At 43.7% G+C, this 21,707-nt stretch overlaps 1 protein-coding gene across 1 annotated transcript; it reads right to left on the bottom strand.

The window, feature by feature from the left end:
- Positions 1-84: 84 nt before the first annotated feature.
- On the bottom strand, positions 85-21,503 carry sfmbt1 (Scm like with four mbt domains 1). Its single transcript, XM_049016182.1, has 21 exons — positions 21,348-21,503; positions 15,322-15,447; positions 13,390-13,484; positions 12,406-12,649; positions 9,773-9,861; positions 8,781-9,033; positions 8,394-8,491; positions 7,938-8,039; positions 7,608-7,767; positions 7,170-7,252; positions 5,790-5,916; positions 5,364-5,477; positions 5,052-5,094; positions 4,895-4,962; positions 4,585-4,724; positions 4,276-4,385; positions 3,978-4,153; positions 2,550-2,725; positions 2,239-2,454; positions 1,975-2,103; positions 85-1,698 (listed from the first exon to the last, which is right to left on the bottom strand). Exons 2-21 carry the CDS (start codon positions 15,344-15,346, stop codon positions 1,558-1,560), a joined length of 2,589 nt encoding a protein of 862 aa, XP_048872139.1. The 5' UTR covers positions 15,347-15,447; positions 21,348-21,503; the 3' UTR covers positions 85-1,557.
- Between the last annotated feature and the right edge of the window lie 204 nt (positions 21,504-21,707).

The following is a 21,707-nucleotide window of genomic DNA, read 5'->3' as shown; positions in this document are numbered from 1 at the left end:
ATATTCTATTACATAAGTAGCGGAATGTCGCCGCAAGATCTGTACAGTAAATGACCCAAACCAATATCAAAATATAAAGATCGATTAATGAAAATGTGGTTTATTTATCATCGTTTTGGTTTTAAATAGCAATCATATTCCACAAACGTATATACAATTTAATTTACATACAGATCAATAAATCAACAATCAGTTTTTTTTTGTTTTCATTACTTGGATTTCTTTCCAACCTTAAACATTAGAACAGGAAAAAGGAACATGCAAGAAAAATGAGATTGTTCAATGAATTGTTAAAACACGTTACTGTAAAAACAACAAACAAAAAATAACATATTAAAGGTATCCATACAAAAGAAATGATACAAGAGAAGACATTGCCTACTGTGAAGTTATTTACAATTTCTGCATCACTTTTACCTGAATGAAAACAAATAGGTGACTTTCTGCCACACTTGCGTCCCTTTTCAGCTTCTGCAGGGCGTCTCATTTCAAGTTAATCAGGTTAACAGTACAAGTTGTGGCCTGTAGGAGAAAATCCTTTAACCCTCTGACTAGACTCAAAGAAATATGTCACTTTGTGAAAATAAATGTTACACCTAAAGCTAAAGCCAGTAAATCCCATGCCTGTTAACATAAACATTCCAGTTGTTTCAATATTGCACAGTTGGGTGTTTTAAAAAGACCAATAAGTGTCAACACATAAGTTGTGCTAATTATAATTCATATTGCTTTTTATTTAAAATTATATAAAGTTTGGGTCAGAGTAAAAGGTACCACATACAAAATTGACCCTTGCTTTTTCATATGAGATTCGTTCAGTCTGCAAAAACAATCCCTTGGATTATTCTTCAAAGACAGTAGCATTTCACAATGTAAGGCATGAGCACGATGAATGCTTTCGGAATTCAACTCAATTTCCCAGAATTCAGTGCTAAGCACTGCCGACCTTTCTGCTGTGTACCCTGATAACCGACTGTCGCCACTATAGTTCCAGTGGATTTAAAATGTTTCAAGTGTGAAATCACATTCATGCTGCAACACAAATTTGTTTCTACCATTAAATATCGCCTTAGATGTACAATGTATATATATTTACAGTGACAAACAAATACATACAGATTTGACGAAAAAAACAAACCAAATATCTTCCCTTCACAGGAATATATTACCTGCTTCAGTGTATGCTTTTGTGCTTGGCTTTTTGCATTTTATTCATTTTCCACAATTCAAAGCTGTTTAAACATAAAATAAATATGAAATCCACACCTGCGGTGCCTGTATAAATAATAATACTGACAGCTAACTAGAAGCCATCAGCGGCTTGCACCGAACAGAGAAAAGCCTGATACAGGAGGCTTCATACCGCAGACAGAAAGATACCTTATGGCCACGGCCACTCTGTTCGCGATTATGAGAGAAGAATGCCTTGGATGAAAGTGACCTTAGCTGCAGGTGTACAGCTCCACTGCATGTACACCGTAGCTTGTAGATCGGTGGAAACACTTCGCCACTCCTGGCCGACAGTCTGAGCTAATCCTCCCACTCGCTCCGGTAATCTCAGCTAGCAAACTGCTGGTAGAAGGCCAGTTTCACCCTTTCGATATGGTGGCACAACTTGATGGCCGGTCCCAGCTTAAGACCCATGCACTCCTGTACGGTGGGAAGTGTCAGGAGGAGAAGGGCCTGTCCATCAATCTCCTGGAAATACAAATGTGGCAGCAGCGAATTCAGCCGTAAATTTAGAAAAACAAACGCTACATAAACAGAGAGTTCCTGCTATGGGCCAGCAGGGGACGTGAAGGGCTCAGACCGGTAACCTGAAGGCTGTCCAGGAATCACAAGTTTGCTTGCATGAAAGATGCAGCTGTACAAATGAATAACATAACAAAAAAAGTGCCGGCTGCAAGCTTCAGCTAAGCAACTAACGAGTACATGCATGTAATGTCATATTTTTTGATGTGTTTCCTGCACTACCTGGTCCAAGAAGATGCGTGCCAGGGGAGCACAGTCCGTGGTCCTGATGAAGTGCACCACGTCCGCCACACTCCACTCCAGGGGGCTGCTGTCCAGCCGTAGCTTTTCTGGTGCTTCTCCCCGCTGCATCTGAGAGCGGATTGATTCGGCAAGATCAGCCAAAACCAGATGCAACCAATTCGCAATTTTCAAGGAACCAGGCTTCTCATACAGCGCTCACACCCTGCTGACACCGAGAGGAGAAGAGGGCGTCCGTTCACTAACTTTTGGCGAGGGGGGACGGTTTTCATCGTCGGAGTAGGAGGATGAACGGGCTTTGCGCCTGCGACGAGTTCGGACCGTCTCATTGAGTGTCGGCGAGGGAGGCTGCGACTTCCTCTCGGAGTGTTCAGAATCATCCAGCAGCTCGTCTTGCAGTTCTGAGCCCGAGTCCTCGCTCAGGGAGTCTTCCTCATCCAGGTCTTCTTCATCACCACTGCCCTGAGGATAAGAAAAGCGAGAGAGTCGGGAATCAGCTGACTCTCTGTCTACTCAGTAGTCACGGGTTGTACGTGCATGTTAGATATTCAACATACCTGGGGCGAGCCGGCAGGGGTGTTATCCAGGGAGTTTGATCGTTTCTTCTTGTGAACGAAGAAGTGCTTCCTCCTCTTTTTCCTCTTCCCCGTCCTCTTCATGCCGCTCTCCAGGTTTGTGTGGCCCCCTGGGGGTCGGCCAATCCGCTTGCTTTTCTTTTTGCCGTGGTAATGGGCTGTGGAGCATATGCACACCTGTCACATTCCCGCCATGAACAGGTGCTACGCCAAATCAGCGAGACTGACGGTCACACTTCTGAGAACAGAGACCACCTGTGTTTAACTGAGCCAGTACAGAGATATGTGTTTAAAGTGATATGAAGCCTAGTTATCTATACAGAATTTCTGCCCCGCCTGCAATTTCTGTATTATCCTAGCCAGTGCATTACAAGCCGTTATATGTAAGGGTTGCTAATACTGTTATCTCGAATGAGCCATCACTGTGTACTTTATACTGTATCTAGTTCAGAGGATGGCTCACATTTCCATGGATGGGGGTTCCCCCCCCCCCGAGTTCTCCAGTTTCCCCTGCAGTGCAATGACACGCAGTTAGGATGACTGGTGCCTCGAAATGGTCCATAGAGTGTGAATGCCCATATGTATGTGACCTGTGACAGACTGGAATCCTGTTCAGGATGTACTTCAGCCTTGTGTTCAGGCCCCTCACTATCCCTAGCAGGATAAGTAGTTTGAGGATGGATGCTTACACTAGAGTAAGGACCTTATTCAACAGTATTACAGCAAACCACCACAAGGGGGAGCCTGTTGAATTCAGCAAACTTGTTTATGAGTCCATGCCCATCTAATTAACAAAGCTCTAAAACGGTCTTTCTACAAAAATCCAATACTATATTATTTTCCGTGTGGGGAAAATCAGATATTTTTAAAGATCAAACAAGCTTTTCCCAAAAAACACACAGAAATATGACCAACGACCAACAAGATTGTAATTTCATCTCAGAGTATGACTCCTAGATCCTACAGCTAAAGATGATAATAGATACTTTGACTTTGATGGCTGCAAATCTGCTGCCTTAACTTCACTGTGGATATCAAGCTTCAAAGCCAAATTACACTGTTACAATAAAATGGAAACATTTTAATGTAGATCTGCGATTAACCTCTCAGTCACATTTGGCTACATCTTTGTGAATTTCAGTCTGGCTTCCACATGCCATAAACCAAGATCTGGTGATTTTGATATCACAGCATGTTATTAATACATAAGAAAGATGCATGGAACCTGCATGGAGATATGAATCTCCTTGTGATGAGAATGAATTACTTCCATTTCGGGCAAACTGATAACGAGCGGCTTGCTAATGTGCTTTCAAGAAAAAGCCAAATGATTATAAGATACGCTGCAGCTCATGATCAGCAGAGAGAGACACGCTGGGCGGGGGGGGGGGCGGACGGCAAGCCACTCACTGTACTTGGTCTTGGTGAGGATGGAGCAATTTTCGGAGCAGCGCTCCAGAACCATGCGTGGCCCAAACAGGTTGGGGCAACACTCAAGTTTGATGCAGGTCTTCCTACAAAACTCCGCCACCTGATCTGCCGTTCGCACAATCTCCACCGTGGCTCGATAGCTCTTGCCCTTGTACCTATGAGTCGGGAGCACGTGGCAGACCAGGAGAAACCTCAGCCCAGTGTAAAATTATTTCGCCACATCGCGATATCACACAGCAGCATGCGGTGCTCCGGATCCACTGTTAGCAGCACTGACTTGGCTTTGAGCATCTCCCCGTGGCCCTGCCAGCGAGACTCCTCATCCAGCTGCAACTCCCGCAGGACGCTGCTCGGCTTGTAGGCCGCATTGATCAGGAGAGTCAGCACCTGGGGAGAAAGGACAGGTAGGCGTCTGAAGATCGTGCGGAGATGAGGGAGACGAGACAGAGAGAGAGCGAGCAAGAGAGAGAGACAGAGCAAGCGAGAGATAGAGAGAGAGAGGGCGACTCGGAGGTAGAGTAACGTTACTCTGGAGACACCCAGTCACGCAGAGCAGCCTCTGCCTCCAGCCTGGCTGGGATCATACCTCTTTTAAGACCAGAACACAGCTGCCAGGCCCGACACACTGCGGCAGCTCTGCTATGCGGCCCTTGTTCAGGTACGGCCCGGAGAAACAGCGGTGGTTGAAGTAGATCTTGGGGCAGGAGTATTTTCCGTTGCTTTGTCCTGCGGGGTGCCGTGGTCAGTAGGTACGAGATTAGAATGGAAATTACATATGATCCTCAAATACATAGAAACTTAATCGGGAATGCAGATAATACTGCCTACAGCAACGGGGAGAAATGTACAATAGGGACTTATTCAGAGGTGCTGGTCGCCAGGGGCATGACACTAACCGCTCTCCGATTGGTTGTTTTCCTGTTGTTTCAGGGCATCGGTGGGCGTGGCTCTGGTTGGAGTCCGGCTGCCGGGTTAACATACAACAGGTCAGTTTCCCCCCCCCAACATAAATCGCTTGCTGTTCAGTTTTTATCTTCTCCCCGAGATACCTACTGCTTTTCCGGCTGCACCACTGCAACCCGCCTCTGCTTCTGAACTGAAAACATGAAACAAAAATAAGAACTGAAATCCACCTGTTTGGACAGAGAGTAAAAAAACGACGAGACATGACAGCACCTTTACATGTTAGCAGCTGGGAGAGGAACACTTGCTTCCGTGCAGGAAAGTTGGCAGTGAGCATAGATAACAGGATCACTGCTAAACTGTACTACTAGAGACACCATCATTTAGCAATTAAAACCAAAACATTAATAACTTGATCTTTACATCCAAGTTGGGGAAATGATCCTGGTGTGGCCCACCCACCTTGAGGTTTACTGGGGTGTCTTAGGGCGTAGCCATTGGTCTCACACCAGCTGACAGGAAAGATGTCCATGGAATTAACATGCGTGATGACCTCTGGGACGGACTGCTTCACCCCTGGAGAGACACAAAGCAGAGCCAGAGACGACGCTGTCAGTACCCAAGACATTTTCGATAACTGAATTCTATGGAACCCTGGAGGTACCGTAAACGGTTGTTCTTAAATGTTTTTTGAGGGGATTTTGTGACCTCGATTTAGTATTCTGTGGTCACGTTAAGGAAAATTATGCTCATAATTCTGTATATTGTGTGCACAAAATTAAAAAAAAACCCTCTAGGGCTCTGTAGTACACAGATGTGTAATATCTCGATTCTCCTCCAGCATCTCAGTCGGAGCACGGTCGACAGTGCTCTCCCCTCCCTCCCTACCTTCCAGATGCAGCCAGATGTGCTGCCCCCGGACCCTGGTGACGGTTGCCGCGTGGATGTGCTCAGGAGAGAGTGGGTTCACCGCCTCCAGCTTCATGGATGCCACGAAGTCATGGTCACACAGCTCCTAGAGGGCAGGGAATGCATCAGCAGTTCAAATGCTGACAAGGAGGGTGACTGCGGAGGATTCATATTTTTAAGTTTAAAGGCTAAGAAGTGAAAAGAGCAAAGTGATCCGTCTGAGCTTCGCCTTTCAAATCCTTCTGTGTTTCAGCTATAAAAGCCTCAGAAAGCTGCTAAACAGTAAGTTACACTCTCTTCAATATCACATATGTGACAAACAGTCTGTTGTTATTCTTTTCCTGATATCTGCCGCTTACTGCTATTACATAATGCTGTTTAATTTAAACTACAATTGCATTAGCTCTGCTTCTCCAAAAACATGTTTGGCTGCCTGAGTCATCCACTGATCACTTATTAAATTCAGTTGGAAGTTGCAAAGTAAAAACAGACGCAAACGGCATGAGATTTCAGAAAGGAAATGTAATTAAACTCCAAATCTGCTGAGCATGGAAATTGTACAAGGCCAGTTATATTACAAACGCGTCGTATATAACGCTGTTTATAAAATGGATATTTCTCTCTTATGTACAGTTACAGTGTGCTCTATATATACGTGTGTGTGTGTGTACAACTACAAAGGGATACATGTTAAACTGAAAAAACCCCTTTAGAACGACGCATGGAGCATTGTGGCATGGGAGGTTGGTTCCAGTGTTGAAAAAAGAATTTGTAAAAACACAGGGAAACAGCGCTTTGCTCGTGCTGATTTCTGCAGCTATTTTCCTCAGTTGTGGTTAAGGGCGAAGGTACAGTGAACCACAATCAGTGTTTATAGCTGCTAATCTGAAAGCAAAAAAAATGAAGTACTTCCAGGTCTCCTCTGACCACAGCAACAGGCTACGTTCACGGCTAATGCGCCAGCAAACTGCACCACTGCAAACTCAACAAGGACTGGAAATGTGCAACGTGATGTATACCTATCAAATGTGAGCGCGAGTCTTGCCGCTGATGTCAAACAGTGAAAACTCACACAGGGTCGAACAAAGAAGAAAACTAAAAAAGAAAACAGAAAATGTGTCCTAAGCTGTGACAAGAGACCAGCCTGTGAACGCTTTCGGTCTGCCCCGTGCTACAGCTGCTGGCAGAAAATGAATACAAACATTTAACAAACTGCTTACTTAAACCTTTGCTGATTAAGTGTGAAAACATGGTTTCCTTTGGACAGCGCAAGGCAGTATCTGTGAGGCGTGGCGGAGCAGTTTTGCAGAAGGAGTGCATGTCATACAGGAAGCCAGCACCTAGACTGAGATCACTCACTGGGGCAAAGCAGTGCTGGGGTGCAGCCTCTGCCTCGCACTGCTTCAGGTAGTCGGCCCAGTCGAAGTCCTGGCCCTGGTATCCTGTGAGCACAGGTACACATATAGACAGAGCAAGAAAGACACCATCAGACATGAACCACACCAGGAAAGACAGACACAGGCAGGCCAGGAAAAACACATGCAGACATAGGTAGATCAAGAAAGACACAGGCAGACATAGACAGACCGGGAAAAACACAGGCAGACATAGACAGACCAGGGAAGGCGCAGGCAGACATAGACAGACCAGGGAAGGCACAGGCAGATAGTCATTTCATGAGCAGAAAAAGCACTCGTCCCTGCTATCAAGTTGTGCACATGTAAATAAAAGCAGTGGTTTGTTTTCATTTATCACGCGATGCACGTTAAACAGGCTAAAGAGGACGGAGTCAGTAACCTGGCGGCGGGCTGAGCGGCACCCCATTTTTGAGGCTCCACTGGGCGGGGAAGATCCCAGAGCTGTCACTGTGACACACAAAGGGGCGGCTGCCCCCCCTGCACACCGCGCTGCCCTGCAGGACGTCCATCTCCACCAGGAAGTACTGATCACTGAACACCTGGCGAAGCACAGTCAGCCACCATCGGCAACAGCGTTTTATATAAAATACATACAATGCTCTTATTAAGATTTAATGCTGTACCGAACTCGATGATCTATTGACACGTGATATATTATACAACTGGCATGCATCTCAGAATAGGGCCTCGGGCAGACGGCATGGGTTACCTTGGTGACGGTAGCGGGGCTTATGCAGAAAGGAGTAGCGGGATTAACAGCTTCCAGTTTCATGCCTTCACTGAAGCAGTGAGTGGAGACTGTCGGCTTGTCCTAAGCACAGACGGAGATGCTTTGGGCTACATCAGGTCAACTCACTCCTCTGATGTCAACGGCGAATTTTATTGCAGAAAAGCAAGGCGGGCCAGATCAAACAGCATTTTATAGGTAGGTGCTGATCAGTTACATCCTACTTAATGGCCAACAATGACTGAACCTTTGCAACAGTAGTTAAAAGTGGCTGAGATCTCGATTCCAGTTGGCAGGGTGAAATCCAGCTGACTTTAACAAGCATCACCAAGCTACAATCTACTTTATTTCCTGTGCTGTAACTATTCAGGAGCTGGATGCAGAGAAACAAACAGTGAGCAGACATATTTTATGCAGCTCATGGCTCCAGATGAGTACCTTAAATAAATCTTCAGGGACAGTCCCCTCGATTGCCTGGCAGCTAATTCTCTGTCGGACTTCACTCCACTCCGCCTCACTCCGCAAAGCACGTATCGCTGAAGCACAAACACAGACACAGACACAGACAGAGAAAGAGAGTCAGAGTACCGTATACAATTGCAATGACATGTTTCACACAGGGTGAGAGCAGAAGGGCTTTTAACTGCGATGGTCATCTTTTGCCATCATTTAAAAATAGCAACAATTAAGACATACACAAAATACGTTTGCCAGAGTCTAGCTATAATCACTAGTGGTTTAAAAAACACTTTGACACATTATAAAGGAAATGGTTACAGTAGAAGATCACGTTTGAATATTATTTTAAGTAAATGTGATACCCACCAGCAGGGGGAGCCAGTGCACAGCCAGTTTCCAGTGCCCAGCCAGGAGGGTGCAGGAATGGGTGCAGGTAGAAGACCCAGTGCTTGGCATGCGTTTGGGGTAGCCCCTCGGCTCCTGCGTAGAGCAGGCGCAGCCGCCCCCCTACATTCTCCTCAATCACTGCCCCCCAGGCCACTCCAGGATCCTCGCTGTCCTGAAGCTCCACACTCGTACCCGGGCACAGGAGGTCCAACAGATTCTTCCCACGGTGCGGCTGAGAAGAGAGAGAATCTTAAGGAAGTGCTGTGGCTCACCAGACAGCACAGCCGCTATTCAAAGCCCACCCCCCCCCCAGTATACGTGCGACAGTGGCTTCCTGTGGGCACTCTGGTTTCCGTGAATACTGCATGATCGTGTGCATGTGTGCCCTGCAATGGCCTGCCATTCAGACCATGCTCTTCTCTAACCTCGTAACCTCTGATGTCTAAGATAGGCTCCAGTAACAGCCTCCAGGACCCAGAACTCCATAAGGAGGTTTAGAATGGATCGATGAAGAATTTATCAATACAATCCGGGCACTTTCGTCTAATTTGTGTATAAAGCCTCCACTGAAAATGGCAAAGTGGCGTCCAGCCGCACTCAGGACTGAGACGGATGTGTGAAGTGTCATATCAACAGTAATGGTACAGGAAGCAAAAAACAATCTAATATTTAACAGTTAAACCCTTAAAAATATCTTGATACATGTGGATAATGTGAGGGCCAGATGACTTTCACACAACACAATATTGTCATGTGTTTCACTTTAAACAATAAATACAACGTAACAACTCTCATAAAGTTGATAAAGGTATCACCAAGCCTCAAATCCTCTTTGAGAGCAAAAAACAATATAAAAAATATAAACAAAAAATATCAACGAACCCCCTTACTTGCCACCCCCTAGCACCCACCCACTCACCTATTCACTCCCCCACTCACACACTCACTCACCCACTCACTCGCTCACTCACCCCTTCTAGCAGGTTGGCAGGTGCACTACAGGATTCCAGTAGCCCATCCTCCAGGAGAGCTTCCCAGTTCTCATACTTCTCGCGCACACCTAGGAGAATGGGGTTGAAGGGTCCAGTTTCCAAAAAACACCAAAGCGTCCTAACTTAATGATTTAATGTCATGCAGTGTTAGTCCTGTAAAACTTGCTCTGGAAAAAACAGCACGCAATGTCACATGGGGATGGAAGAAAGGAAGACTTACAGCTAGCTAACTGTATTTGAAAATGTATCGTTTTTTGCAGGTTTACACACCCTTAGTCTTGTGAGCAGGGACAGTTTCACCTAGCATGAAATGTGTGACCAAAATGTAAAACAAACCAACTGTCACCAGGCATTAAGAAACAAGCCAATACAAATTAGTTTAAAATCCAAGACTTCAAACGTGAGAGCTTACTTCTGTGATGCAGAACAATGCTAACAGGGAAGCCAGATCAAAGTTGAAAGCTTGTTTTTCTCACTAAGGGAACTGAGATGGTATTCACATCATATAGGTTACCTCATCCAAAACCCTTTAAAGCTGGTAAAGCCTACAAACATCCAACTCTAAAAAAACAGCAAAAGAACATCAAAGATTCGGCTGTAGCACTGAAAATTAGCCAGGAATACGAAGGATTTGGCCGCCAAACAATGAAGTAGCTAGTGTTTTGTTGCCATGCTGTTTATGAATTAAATGTGAGAGCTGAGAGCAAAGCCAGTTTAGCAATTCTAACCCTATTTTTCACATTCCTACTGACGATGCAACAAAACCGTGTTCACATTTACATTTTTTTTACAGTTATCATTTGGTGTTCTGGGTAGAAGGGAATTGTTGGACTGACTACAGATGGGCAACTGTATTGTTTGCTCAATGCATGTGTGCCAGGGAGTGTGGTGATTTATTTATTATGAATCATAATTAAGTAGTATGAGAAAATTTTCACACCCACAAAAAGGAAATATCTACAATGAAAGATACTCATCACTTGGGATGTTATTGATACAGACATCGATACAGATACTGCTTATCGATGCCAATACTTACTGATACTCTTATCAATACTACTCTATATAATGTGGTGCAAAAACCAAACATGATACGATGTGAAGAGATTTAACAGTTATTTTAACAACTTTTTTTGCAAAATTATTTTCCTGTATTCCTGTAATGCTGGTTCACTATCCAGCTAGTCCTGGATATTGAATTTAAGACTGCATTTTAAACCACTGAAATTTTAAGCGTATTTGTAAAGCGAAAACAAAAGGACTGAGATGGCATTAATACAGACTGAATGTTTCCAACTGAATTTGTTGTCTCGAAATTTACTTCGAGGCGAAGGTAAATGAGCTGAATTCAAGTGACAGAACTATAAAAATGAACTTTATAAACTGTATGTGTTGGAACTGAATTGTGGAAGCTGAATACTTTTGAATTGATTATTTTCCCAATTAAATTACAACAGAAATATTGCCAGTTGAAATATTCAATGTATATTCACATTCACATTAAATTACAACTCCAAAATGTATTAAAAGTTAATACAAAATTTTGTATTACAAAGTATTATTGAATACAATATGTTTTTATTCGTTACTACAAGTTAGGGCGCTTTTCTGCCGCAACAGGTACGGTGCTTATGGTGCAGTACTTTCCGTACTTTCCCTTTTCTGTTGGCTTCCATTGACCGGTCGCGTACCAGTACCAAAAGTTCCAAACTGGGATACTTTTTTGGTACTTTGAGGTGGAACTTGCTTTCTCTGTGGATTGTTTATGCAGACACCCTGCCTCTGAAACACAACCTCAGCCTTGAAAAAAATTGCGAAGTCAGAGAACAAGGACTAATGAAGTATTTTGTATAATAAATTAGGGAGGCACAGTATTTTGTTGCAATAATTATTGGGGTATTTATAAAGCAAAAAGCAGATCAACATAAATTTCTCACAAAACCATCTACCAGTGATTTAAACAGCAAGAATTATAATGATTGATTGTCTTGAAGAACACACGCAACGCTTATGCAAAAGCAGAGGTAAACTTTAAACTTATTTTTAAACTTATATTAAATAATCTATAATAGGAATAATAATTAAAATTGCAAAAATGACTGATTTTTTTTCCTATGAAAAGTAAAAATATTTTAATGAAACAAACTCCCTACGCTATACTGAACGTACAGAATTGAAAGTAAACAAAAGCCCGATCTTAATATAGCTGACTAGCGATGTAAGAATTGCATGGGCATAACATGCAATTCTGGTAGTAATATCGCACAGTGTCCAGCCATTTCACTTACCGTAGCCTTTTTTCAGTACAAAATACCCACCCTGAGTTGTCAGCGCCAGTACCAGTTTTTACGCCAATGGAAAACCAACACATTCTTTAAGTACCAAAAGTACGGTACTTGGTGCATCGGAAAAGTGCGCTTAGAATGAATCAACAACAAAAATACCAATAGTGGCACCGTTTGTCCAGAAGCTCATCAATAGTATTGGTACTGCCCAGTCCAGAACCGGTACCAATTCAGTACTGCTTCTCGATACCCATCACTACTCATCACATTTCTTCATTAAGGCTATAATAGCAATTATGGTTAAATAAAATAACTGAAACTTTGTACCTTCGGGTGGTTTCATAATTCGGCCATGCTGCTTGCTCCAGCCAATAGGATGGAGGTCCGCAGTCATGATGTCACACCAAAAGTCTGCCCTGCGGTCGTCGTGGTAACCCTCATAGCGCAGTAGTAGCAGCTGGCCACAGGTGGTGATTATGGTGGCCACCCAGTAGCTGCCATTGGGCTCGCCTCGCACGCATACCTCCAGCTTCATCCCGGGGCTGAGGCCTGTGTGCAGGCTTAGGTCAACCTGGTAGGAAGGCACAGATTCCACAGCATCAGCAGGACAACGCCTGTGCAATGCCCGGATATGCTACACAACATGGTGTAAAATTGGGCGAAGGCTTGAGTGCTGAGCACACGTCCCTGGTGGGTCAATCCTCTAGTATATTTTCAGCAATTTACCAAAAACTCAACATAAACCTTTATAAGGTCCTTCGCTGTGGTAATCCACAAAGATATGTCGCTCACAAACAAATTTAGGGGAAACTGGGCTCTTTGTTTATCACAAAAGCCTAATCTGTTTATCCTAGTGGTAGATCTGACAGTGTGAGCTAGGAAGGTCCTTTCATTTCTGCCAAATGGTATTACAAATTCCAGCAGCGTGATACTATAATTCACTCAGGATCTCGTAAAGTGCAGTTTGGATGGTATCTAGCTAGGCTTGGACTGCTCCCCATCATGGCTGGGGAGTTTCAGCAAACAGCTCTCAGATGGAGAGTGTAGCCCCTATAACTGCAAGGGGGGGGGGGGGACCTTTCTGCGAGGCTGTGCCCGCCCCTTTCTGAAATTCGCTCTCCACTATTGGCCCCCAGAATACTACACTGCCCAACTGCCCTGGAGGAGCCAGTAAGGCAGAAGTTAGCATGAAGTATGGCAGCCAAAGACTGCAGTTTCTGGGCAACATTCCCATCAGGCTGTGCATGGCCCTGACACGCCGTCATAAACAGCTGCTCTGTGAGCACCTGGTGGCCGGGGCTCTCGACTCACATGCTTGAAGGCGTGGTGAGGCACCGCCGACACACTGCATTCCTCCAGGTACTCGTCCCAGTTGAAGTCGGAGTCATCCTGCCCGGAACCCTCGTCTAAAACGGACACCCCCCCACCCCGAGAGAAGTCGGTTTTTATCCCAGGAGCAGCGATGCCATCTCAAAACTCACCACTCACACGCAAACACTCAGCCAAACTCAGACACAAACGCAGGCAAACACCAAATGTAATTTTCATTATCTCAAGCACCGATGCCCAGACCACCCACTTTAAAATCCAACACTCAAACAAATACTGACACTCTTTGCTCTCCACTATTATTTTGCTCATATATACAGCAGTACATAATACAGTTTGCATTTATTGTTTGAACTTGCACTTTATTGTATTAAAGAAGGCTTTATTTTGTTAACTTAGTGTTTATTGCATACATGGTGGATTGTGCTTAAAGTACCATAAGATTTCACACTCTTCTTCTGGGTCATATCTGCTTATACCAAGTGATGAATAAGAAGGACATGTTTGGGGTGGAGCCCCAATGAACACTGCACTAAAGCACTGGCAGCAGTCACTGTTTGCAGAAACAGGTAATGAGTGTCCCCCCCCCCCCAACACCACCACTATCGCTTTTAGAGCTGTCACAATTACTCAGCTAAAGTCCATGACTCTATTAAAAAGCATATATTAAAATTTCCCTTCCCGGTTACTCGGCAATATGACAGAAGGAAGATGGTGCATAGCGGATGAAGTTCCAACTTGAGTATTGCAAAGCATAACTTAAATATCACTACAGCAGGACTGCAACACAACTGTATCTTTAAAGACAACATTTACTGTAGGTTTGACAGACTCACCCAATAATGTGAGCTTAGCCACAGATACTCGCCATTTCGCCTTTCAGAGCAGCCTAGCCTGTATGTCATCACTTTGACTTAAATCATTTTGCTTAATTTACTTTCTACGAATCCTGTACGTAAAATAATCTCTGCAAAAACGAAGGTTAGCCCTGTCGCTTAGCTGCATCATCTTGCATAATATTGTACATAATAAGCATATAATATTGATTATTTTTTGTGAACATATTATGTGCTGTAGGGCTGAATGATATTGGAAAAAGTTCACATTGAGATATTCACGAGTTAAACATTGACCATACAGTCAAACAGAGCTTATTCCCTATCAACAATCTGTCAAATAAGTTGGTGGTGCTGTGAGTTGTGCCAATAGACACAAAGCAATGCCGACAAATCACCTGCTTTTGCTCAATATCGTCTCCATGGAATAGAAAATATTTCCATACATCGGAAGATGAATATATTTTCATATCCAGTTCTTGTTCGCTTTTCACTCATTCACTCACTCATCCTCCTGACTCATTTTTGAGAGCCCAGCAGCAACGACGAGAATGATTACGACTGTCTTGGAGAGCACATGCAGACCTCGTGCTTAAGCAGTAATGGTAAACTTCAGACTGATTTTTCAATTTTAAGCATAGATGCACAGAACTAGATAATGTTGAAAAGAAACAACCATTAAAATTGCAGAGCTTGCTAAGTTTTGTTTCCGATGACAGAGTAAAAGTGTTTTAACACAACTTATTGATGGCTTGAACAGAGCCGAGAATTTGTGTGTGTTTGCATGTTCACGCTAAGTTTGCATGTTTCCTCTGTGTTTATATGGCTTTTAGGCGAATCCTCTGGTTTCCTTCCACTGCTGAAAAACATGCAACTTCAGTGAACTGCAGGCCCTAAACTGACCGTATGTGTCAGACTGAATGTGCACCCTGGTTGGTTGGTTGGTTCCTGCCTAGTGCCAAATACAATGTAATATATTACATTGTTATATTATGCATATAAACGATTACTCAATGAATGGTCAGATGAACTGTCCGATTACTTGATTGATAGCGACAGCTTTAATCACCTTACTCACCAGACTCCAATAGTTCAAGGTTCATGGTGGCCCGCCCCCTGGTGGTCACGTTTACTGCTCCAGGCCTGGCGGCACCCCCTTCCCCCTCACGCCTGGCTCAGGACTGCGTTCACAGACGGCTGATCGCTACAGGGATAGAAGAGGATGGAAGAGGAACGAAGAAGTGGTGCATTTTTCCTTTCATCCAATCATTGTGGACATTAGATGTGTTTGGAAGGAGAAATCAACAAGTTAACGTTAGTCATGGCTGTAAACCTCCGCCAGCCTTATATTTAAATTTTATTCATTTATCTGACACTTTTATCCAAAACAACTCACTGTAGAGGAAAGGGTTATAATTTATATGCGCTCCCCAGGATTTGGTCCCATAACAACTGGATTGTTAACACTACAGCTCTACTTGCTGAGCTAAAGGAGCATTCCTCTTGCCTTGACATTTCTGTAGGTGTGTCCTTCCAGCCTTTCAGGCCGCATGATCAGTTCATGGTTTCTGACCCCCTTTTAGAGTTAACTACTGTCATCGGTAAGAAATCACGTCCTGACCCTGCGCGACTAGAGCACCTTGGATCCTTTGCGGTAACAGGCTGCTTTACGGTAACAGGCCGCTTTACGGTAACAGGTCGGCCCTCGGTTACAGGTGGCACACATGCTGCTCTCTCTGTCAGACCAGATCAGCAGACAGCCCATCTCATAAAGTGCAGGGATTAAGAACCCGCTTAGCAGCCCGCACAGAAGCGCAGGAAGGTGGCGCTTAACCTGGCAGCCGGGGTCATCGTGCTCCCAGGGTGCACGTGTACTGTACTGCCACCTCATGCTGCCCGGGACAGGCCGACCTAGTGCCGCACATCCTGTTCTCATACCAGGGCAGCCCGATAGAAGGCGCAACTACAAACCAGCAAGAAAAGAATGGTGGTACACTCTATCACCATTAACCTTTTTCTAATCCTTTTGTGGTGGAATTAAAAACTATACTAAAGAATTAACGATCTCTGTCTTATATACAAACCTGCACCTAGTGCCAAACAGTCAAAGTTGTCACCCACAGCTGTAGTTTATTATAGTCATGTGACTGATGCTCTGAAATGGACAAACGGCTGCTTGACTTGAAGCAGGGAAAATGGTCTAAATAGGGAAAGGTGGTTCTACCAGAGCCTAGACCCTGGGGTTCAGTCACCAAGGAGCACTGCTGAAAGGGGATGAAGGGACAGGATCTATGCAGAGGTAAAGAACCTGGAAATACCACAGAATGAGAGGGAATCTCGCTGCCCACTGCAGCCTACAAACTGCAGGTCAGTTTGACAAAACATATTTTGCTACCCGCATCAGTCACACCCCCCCCCCCCCCGCCCCCCAGAGCTTCCACAGAAATAATAGAAATAATAACTCATTCCAAGTTAAATTCAATTTCCTGGGGGGGGGGGGGGTAGAGACCACAGAGAATGCGAGTCACACACTCCCCCCCCCAGATTCCAAGTTAAATTCAGGGTTAGGGAGACAACAAAAAAAGGCAACAGGTGCAGGGTCGGTCCCGCCAGGCCCCGGGTGAGCATTGCATTGTGGGTGTGCAGACAAAACAGGCGGGCCGAGGGAAGGGGGTGCGGCGAGAATACGCTTGGTATTCATGGGGAAAGGCGGCCAGCAGAATCCTCCTCTACTGAGAGGCTACGGGCAACTTAGCCAACAAAGGCGGGATGGATGAGCATGGAAGCTAGGAGAGAAGGCTGGGCCTGACGACGGAGCTAATGACACAGGAAGGTAAGCAGGGGGCTGATGACCGCCAGAATACAAGTGCTACCTTTTTTTTACAATTTCCCAGCATCCTCTAAGAGTGAGCAAGAGGAACAGGATTAGGTTCTACTGAGTCTTTTCCAGACCTTCAACTAACACGTCCGTATTTTCTGCTAATTTCAGTCCTCTGGGGGGTCTTTAGGCACCCCGTGAAATACCCAAAACCGGGGGGGGGGGCGGGGTCACGCTGGCCCAAACCTCTTGTCTAAAAAGAGAAGAGACCCCGGCATTCTTATAGAAAAGCGAGAGTCAAACCCAGAGGGAACCACTCCACTCCACCCCCTTCAAAAAGCAGGGTCACACTATTAGGTTTAAAAAGGCACATTTGTGACACAGGCCACAGTTAATGCCAGCGCACAATGACAACACTTTCAGAAAGAGCACATTCTGACTTCTTACATAAGGTTTTAGACTGACACTCATTCTCTTGCATTTCCCCAATACAAATCCATCATACCCTGACACATCAACCTCGATTTTCACTCACAGAAAACCACAGCCATCCGAACAAAACGTAAAACACTGCCTGTCAACCGCAGTAAAAACAAAAGTAAATACAAAAAAAAGGCAGGGGGGGTGGAGGAGTGTTTATGCAACAGCACACTCCCATGCAGAGGAGGGAGAGAGGCCAGTGGTCACAGGCTGCATGTAAAGCTCAGACCTGCTCCATTCAGGCTCTCTGTCAGGCTGTCTTTGTCACTGCTGATATCTTTATTAATATTGAAATGAGCATCAGGCAGCTTGTCTCTGCTAGCCTCTCATTCAACCCATCCTCTCTAAACAATGAGCCAGGATTAGAAACAACAACAAAACCACATCAGGAAAAGTTTCTTTGTGCTCAGAACTTAGGCCCCATTCCGATTGCAGAAAAGACAAAAGGGGGAACGGAGATGCAGACAAACAGGCGGCATAAACGATTCCATCAGACATTTCACAAGCGCAGAGGAACCTGTGTTCTGCACATCAAATGCATATATATTACTATTAAAATTGTTACCGGCAGTTACTCAGATTTAAATATGTGAATCTCCTTCTTATCTTAAAACATTCCACAAATGGCTAATATACTACCTCTAATGTAATGGTATTCACGTCATTTGCAGCGCGTCATTCGCTATATTTGATTTTCCTTTATCTGAAGCAGGAGAATCAGAATCCAACAGGAATTTTTTATACAATAGGCTCTATGATAGCCCATTTATAAGTATCAGTTGTCCGTATGTCAGACTTTCTTTACCTGGGACCTGCCTATTTAACAGATTTTTGTGACCAAGAGTCAAGTTTTTTTTTCTGTGAAACCTTGTTTTTCCTCAGGACAGAAATTGGCAAACATCATGCCAAGTGAGGTGTAAAGGACTGCATTTAATGTGAGGTATGGTTAGGGTTAGGGTTAGGGTAGGGTTAGGCTACAGAGCTCACGCTGAATAGCTAACCAAGTTATATCTGACATAATGCGATGTAACTATGGTATGATGAATAAGCCATGTGTCACAGGTGAGGAACAGCTTGTTTACTCAGGTTCACCCAAAAGAAAACCAGCCCAAAATGAAGTTTCATTCAGAAGGGAGGACAGTATACGGAGGGAGTGGAATGACAGGTAGGCTAAACAGTTTTATGCAGTAACACCAAATCCACTTTATCTAAAACATCAGAAAATATACATGTGATCAGGAAATCTAAGACAGCTTAAATGATTTTCAACATGAAGGAGAAGTTCCTAAAAGAATCTACGAAAGGTGGGGGATTTTCTGAAAGCACTTATTCATTTACTGATTTGATGTTGAGTTTCCCTGTGTGATCAACTTCCTGATATTCTAACTGCTAATATTCTGATCAAAATGGATGCCAAATGTTCAGGCTGAAGTTTATGAGAAGTGTAAACATCCTAGTAATACTAAGGCTACATTATAGTCATTGAGACATTGCTGCTTAGCAAAGAATCGGGCCATTGTAAACACGTAAAATCACTGAACTCGATTCACCTTCATGTATTCATACAGAGTTAGAATAGGTTAACATTGCAACTTAATACTAAAAACAATATCGATTGATAGAGAGGGAAAATGTATCTCCAAACAATGCATTCCAAATAATTAGTTTAGATCAGGGGTAGGTGACCCTGATCCTAGTGTGCTGGTATCCAACAGGTTTTCCAGCCTACCTGATGAGTTACTATCTGCCTGAGATCAGGTGTGGTTCATCAGAGACAAGGTAGGATGGAAAACCTGCCGGACATCGGCACTTCAGGATCAGGGCTGACTACCTCTGGTTTAGATAACGCTTTAAATGGCATGGAAACGCTAAATAATCCTGCCAACTGTAATTAAACTATATGCAAACACTGTAATGAGATTTGATTGAGAGAATAAGAAATAATGATGCAGATTACTATAACCAATAAATGCCATAAAAAAAGAACAATACCAGTACAATGCAAATAAAAGTTCAATCCATTAACGGAATGTCGTTCATTTGTTCACACCAGGCAGTGCACTTTGATATTCAGCTCAATGAGTATCATTCAATAATTCAGTCATTTAACTCTTTATCTGATATACACTAAAAAGAAAAATCATATTTATACTTCAGAATATTCACTATTTAAAGTTATTATTAATTTAATTTTAAGTTTAATCATTACTTTAAAAATCTGTCAAAAGGTATTGAGAAATATGTCAAGAGAATCTAACACTGGAAAAAGTAGTGAAATTGTTCGACGATTCTTAAGACGCCAATAGTCTAAAGTGGAACAAACCATCATATAACGTTTAGCTCACAGACTGTAAAATCTTGCTTTGTTATATGTTACGATTTTTTTTTTTTTTAATTTTATTTTAATCTTAATCTTTTTTTCAAGAATCTCGCAGCTCGTGAAATTGTCTGTTATCTTGGTGCAATAAAACGTGATGAACTTCTTCCATCCAGTGGCAGCACGGACTTTAAGGAGCTGTAGAGCAGCGGACGACCGGCGCGGCTGATTGGCCGCGACCCGGCGCAGATAAACAGGCGCCTGGACAGACAATCCTCATTTAAGCTCCTAACGTCCCAAGAGTGAACATATCCATCCAACACATTAATTAACATGACAGCAAGATCCAAAAATTCATACTCTCCGAAATTACCTTAAGTTAACTTAACAACATAATATTAACTGTAACGATGAAGAAACAATGATTATTTTATAAACTATTAATTCCTTTATTAATGACATGCAATTGATGTCAAGTGTTTACATAATTTTACACGAAAAGCGCTGATTCTGAGGGTAATTACCGCAAAATACTGTCTCGTGCCTAAGAAGTTTACTGGTTCTCAAGGAACCAGTGCGAGGCTATACCAAGCCACAGGACACAATGATAAGTTCTCGACATAGTGCGATAATCTCAACACACGAGTTTAATAGAGATACACACTATCCTCAGCGATAAACTATCAAAATAATATCTTACGCCGCCATTTTAATGCTAGTACAACATAAGATAAAGTTATATTTCATGTTGGCTGTCGATGCTTCTGTATAACACATACAGAGTGCGTACGTAGCAGGTGTAATATCAAAAGTTAAATCATTAGTAGTCAGTAAACTACTTGACCCGAAATGCCAGTAAGTGCATATTATGGAATTTATTCTATTCGTCACCCAGACGTGCTAGTAGGCAGTGTAGCTGGTTGACCGCACTCCGTTTATCAGATTATTTCAGAAGATTTAAAGTAATCCTGAATACGATTTTGGAAAAGCAGAAACCATGCAGTCGCTATAATGACATTCGGGGTAACAGCATAAATGCGGCTGCTTGATTTCAGTGGCATACAGCAGCTAAAGAGACAGCGATCGCGCAACTTTCACACCATACTATCCCTAAAAGCAACGTGCACGAAACGATTAAAAGAAAAAATGGTCGCATATTCAACGACTGGCGTTTTTTATGATATATATTTTTTTTTCCACATGACTGTTCGTGCATCGCAGCCCATGAAACTGCCGGGAGCGGCTTCCGTGGCTAGATGGGGAGTTCCCTTGGTACACCGTGCACAGTTAGCGCTTATGACCAAGTTACTACAACGTCAGAGCTCCTGCTTTGGCGATAGGGGCGCTTGTACTCGCTCAAACCCCAAACATCGTTTATTTATCAACGGGAAAAAAGACACGACGCTCAAAAAAACGCAAAAGATCGCTTTCGCCAGTTAGCACATATTGTAATCTACTGAAATAATTAGGTCTCCGAAGCGTGTCTGACCTGCTCTGAGTTTTTCCAAGTAGATTTCAGATGCTGTATCTCCGCTCGCCTCGCCGATGACTGCCTCGTTTCAATATGGCACAATTCGTCACTGCGCATGGGCAACCTCTAATACACATCCACTTTCTGAAACTGGGGCTGCCAGGAACACACTCTGCTTCGCGCGGTACAGCAGGACTTCCTTACGTCCAATTACGCACAATAAAACAGCAAATCAGTAAGCCATATTTAAACAAAGGGAAAAAGATACCCACTGCTTGTGGCAGGGCATATATGTGTTCTGAAGTAAAAAATAAACACAAGCGCACTGTCTTTCAGTGTCGTTTATCCCTAAAGCACACGTCAAGTGCATTGCTCCAC

This window comes from Brienomyrus brachyistius, chromosome 6, assembly GCF_023856365.1.
Source record: "Brienomyrus brachyistius isolate T26 chromosome 6, BBRACH_0.4, whole genome shotgun sequence".
Lineage (NCBI taxonomy): Eukaryota > Metazoa > Chordata > Actinopteri > Osteoglossiformes > Mormyridae > Brienomyrus > Brienomyrus brachyistius.
Note: the sequence above shows the minus strand (reverse complement) of the source record. Positions and strands in the feature narration are given on the sequence as shown.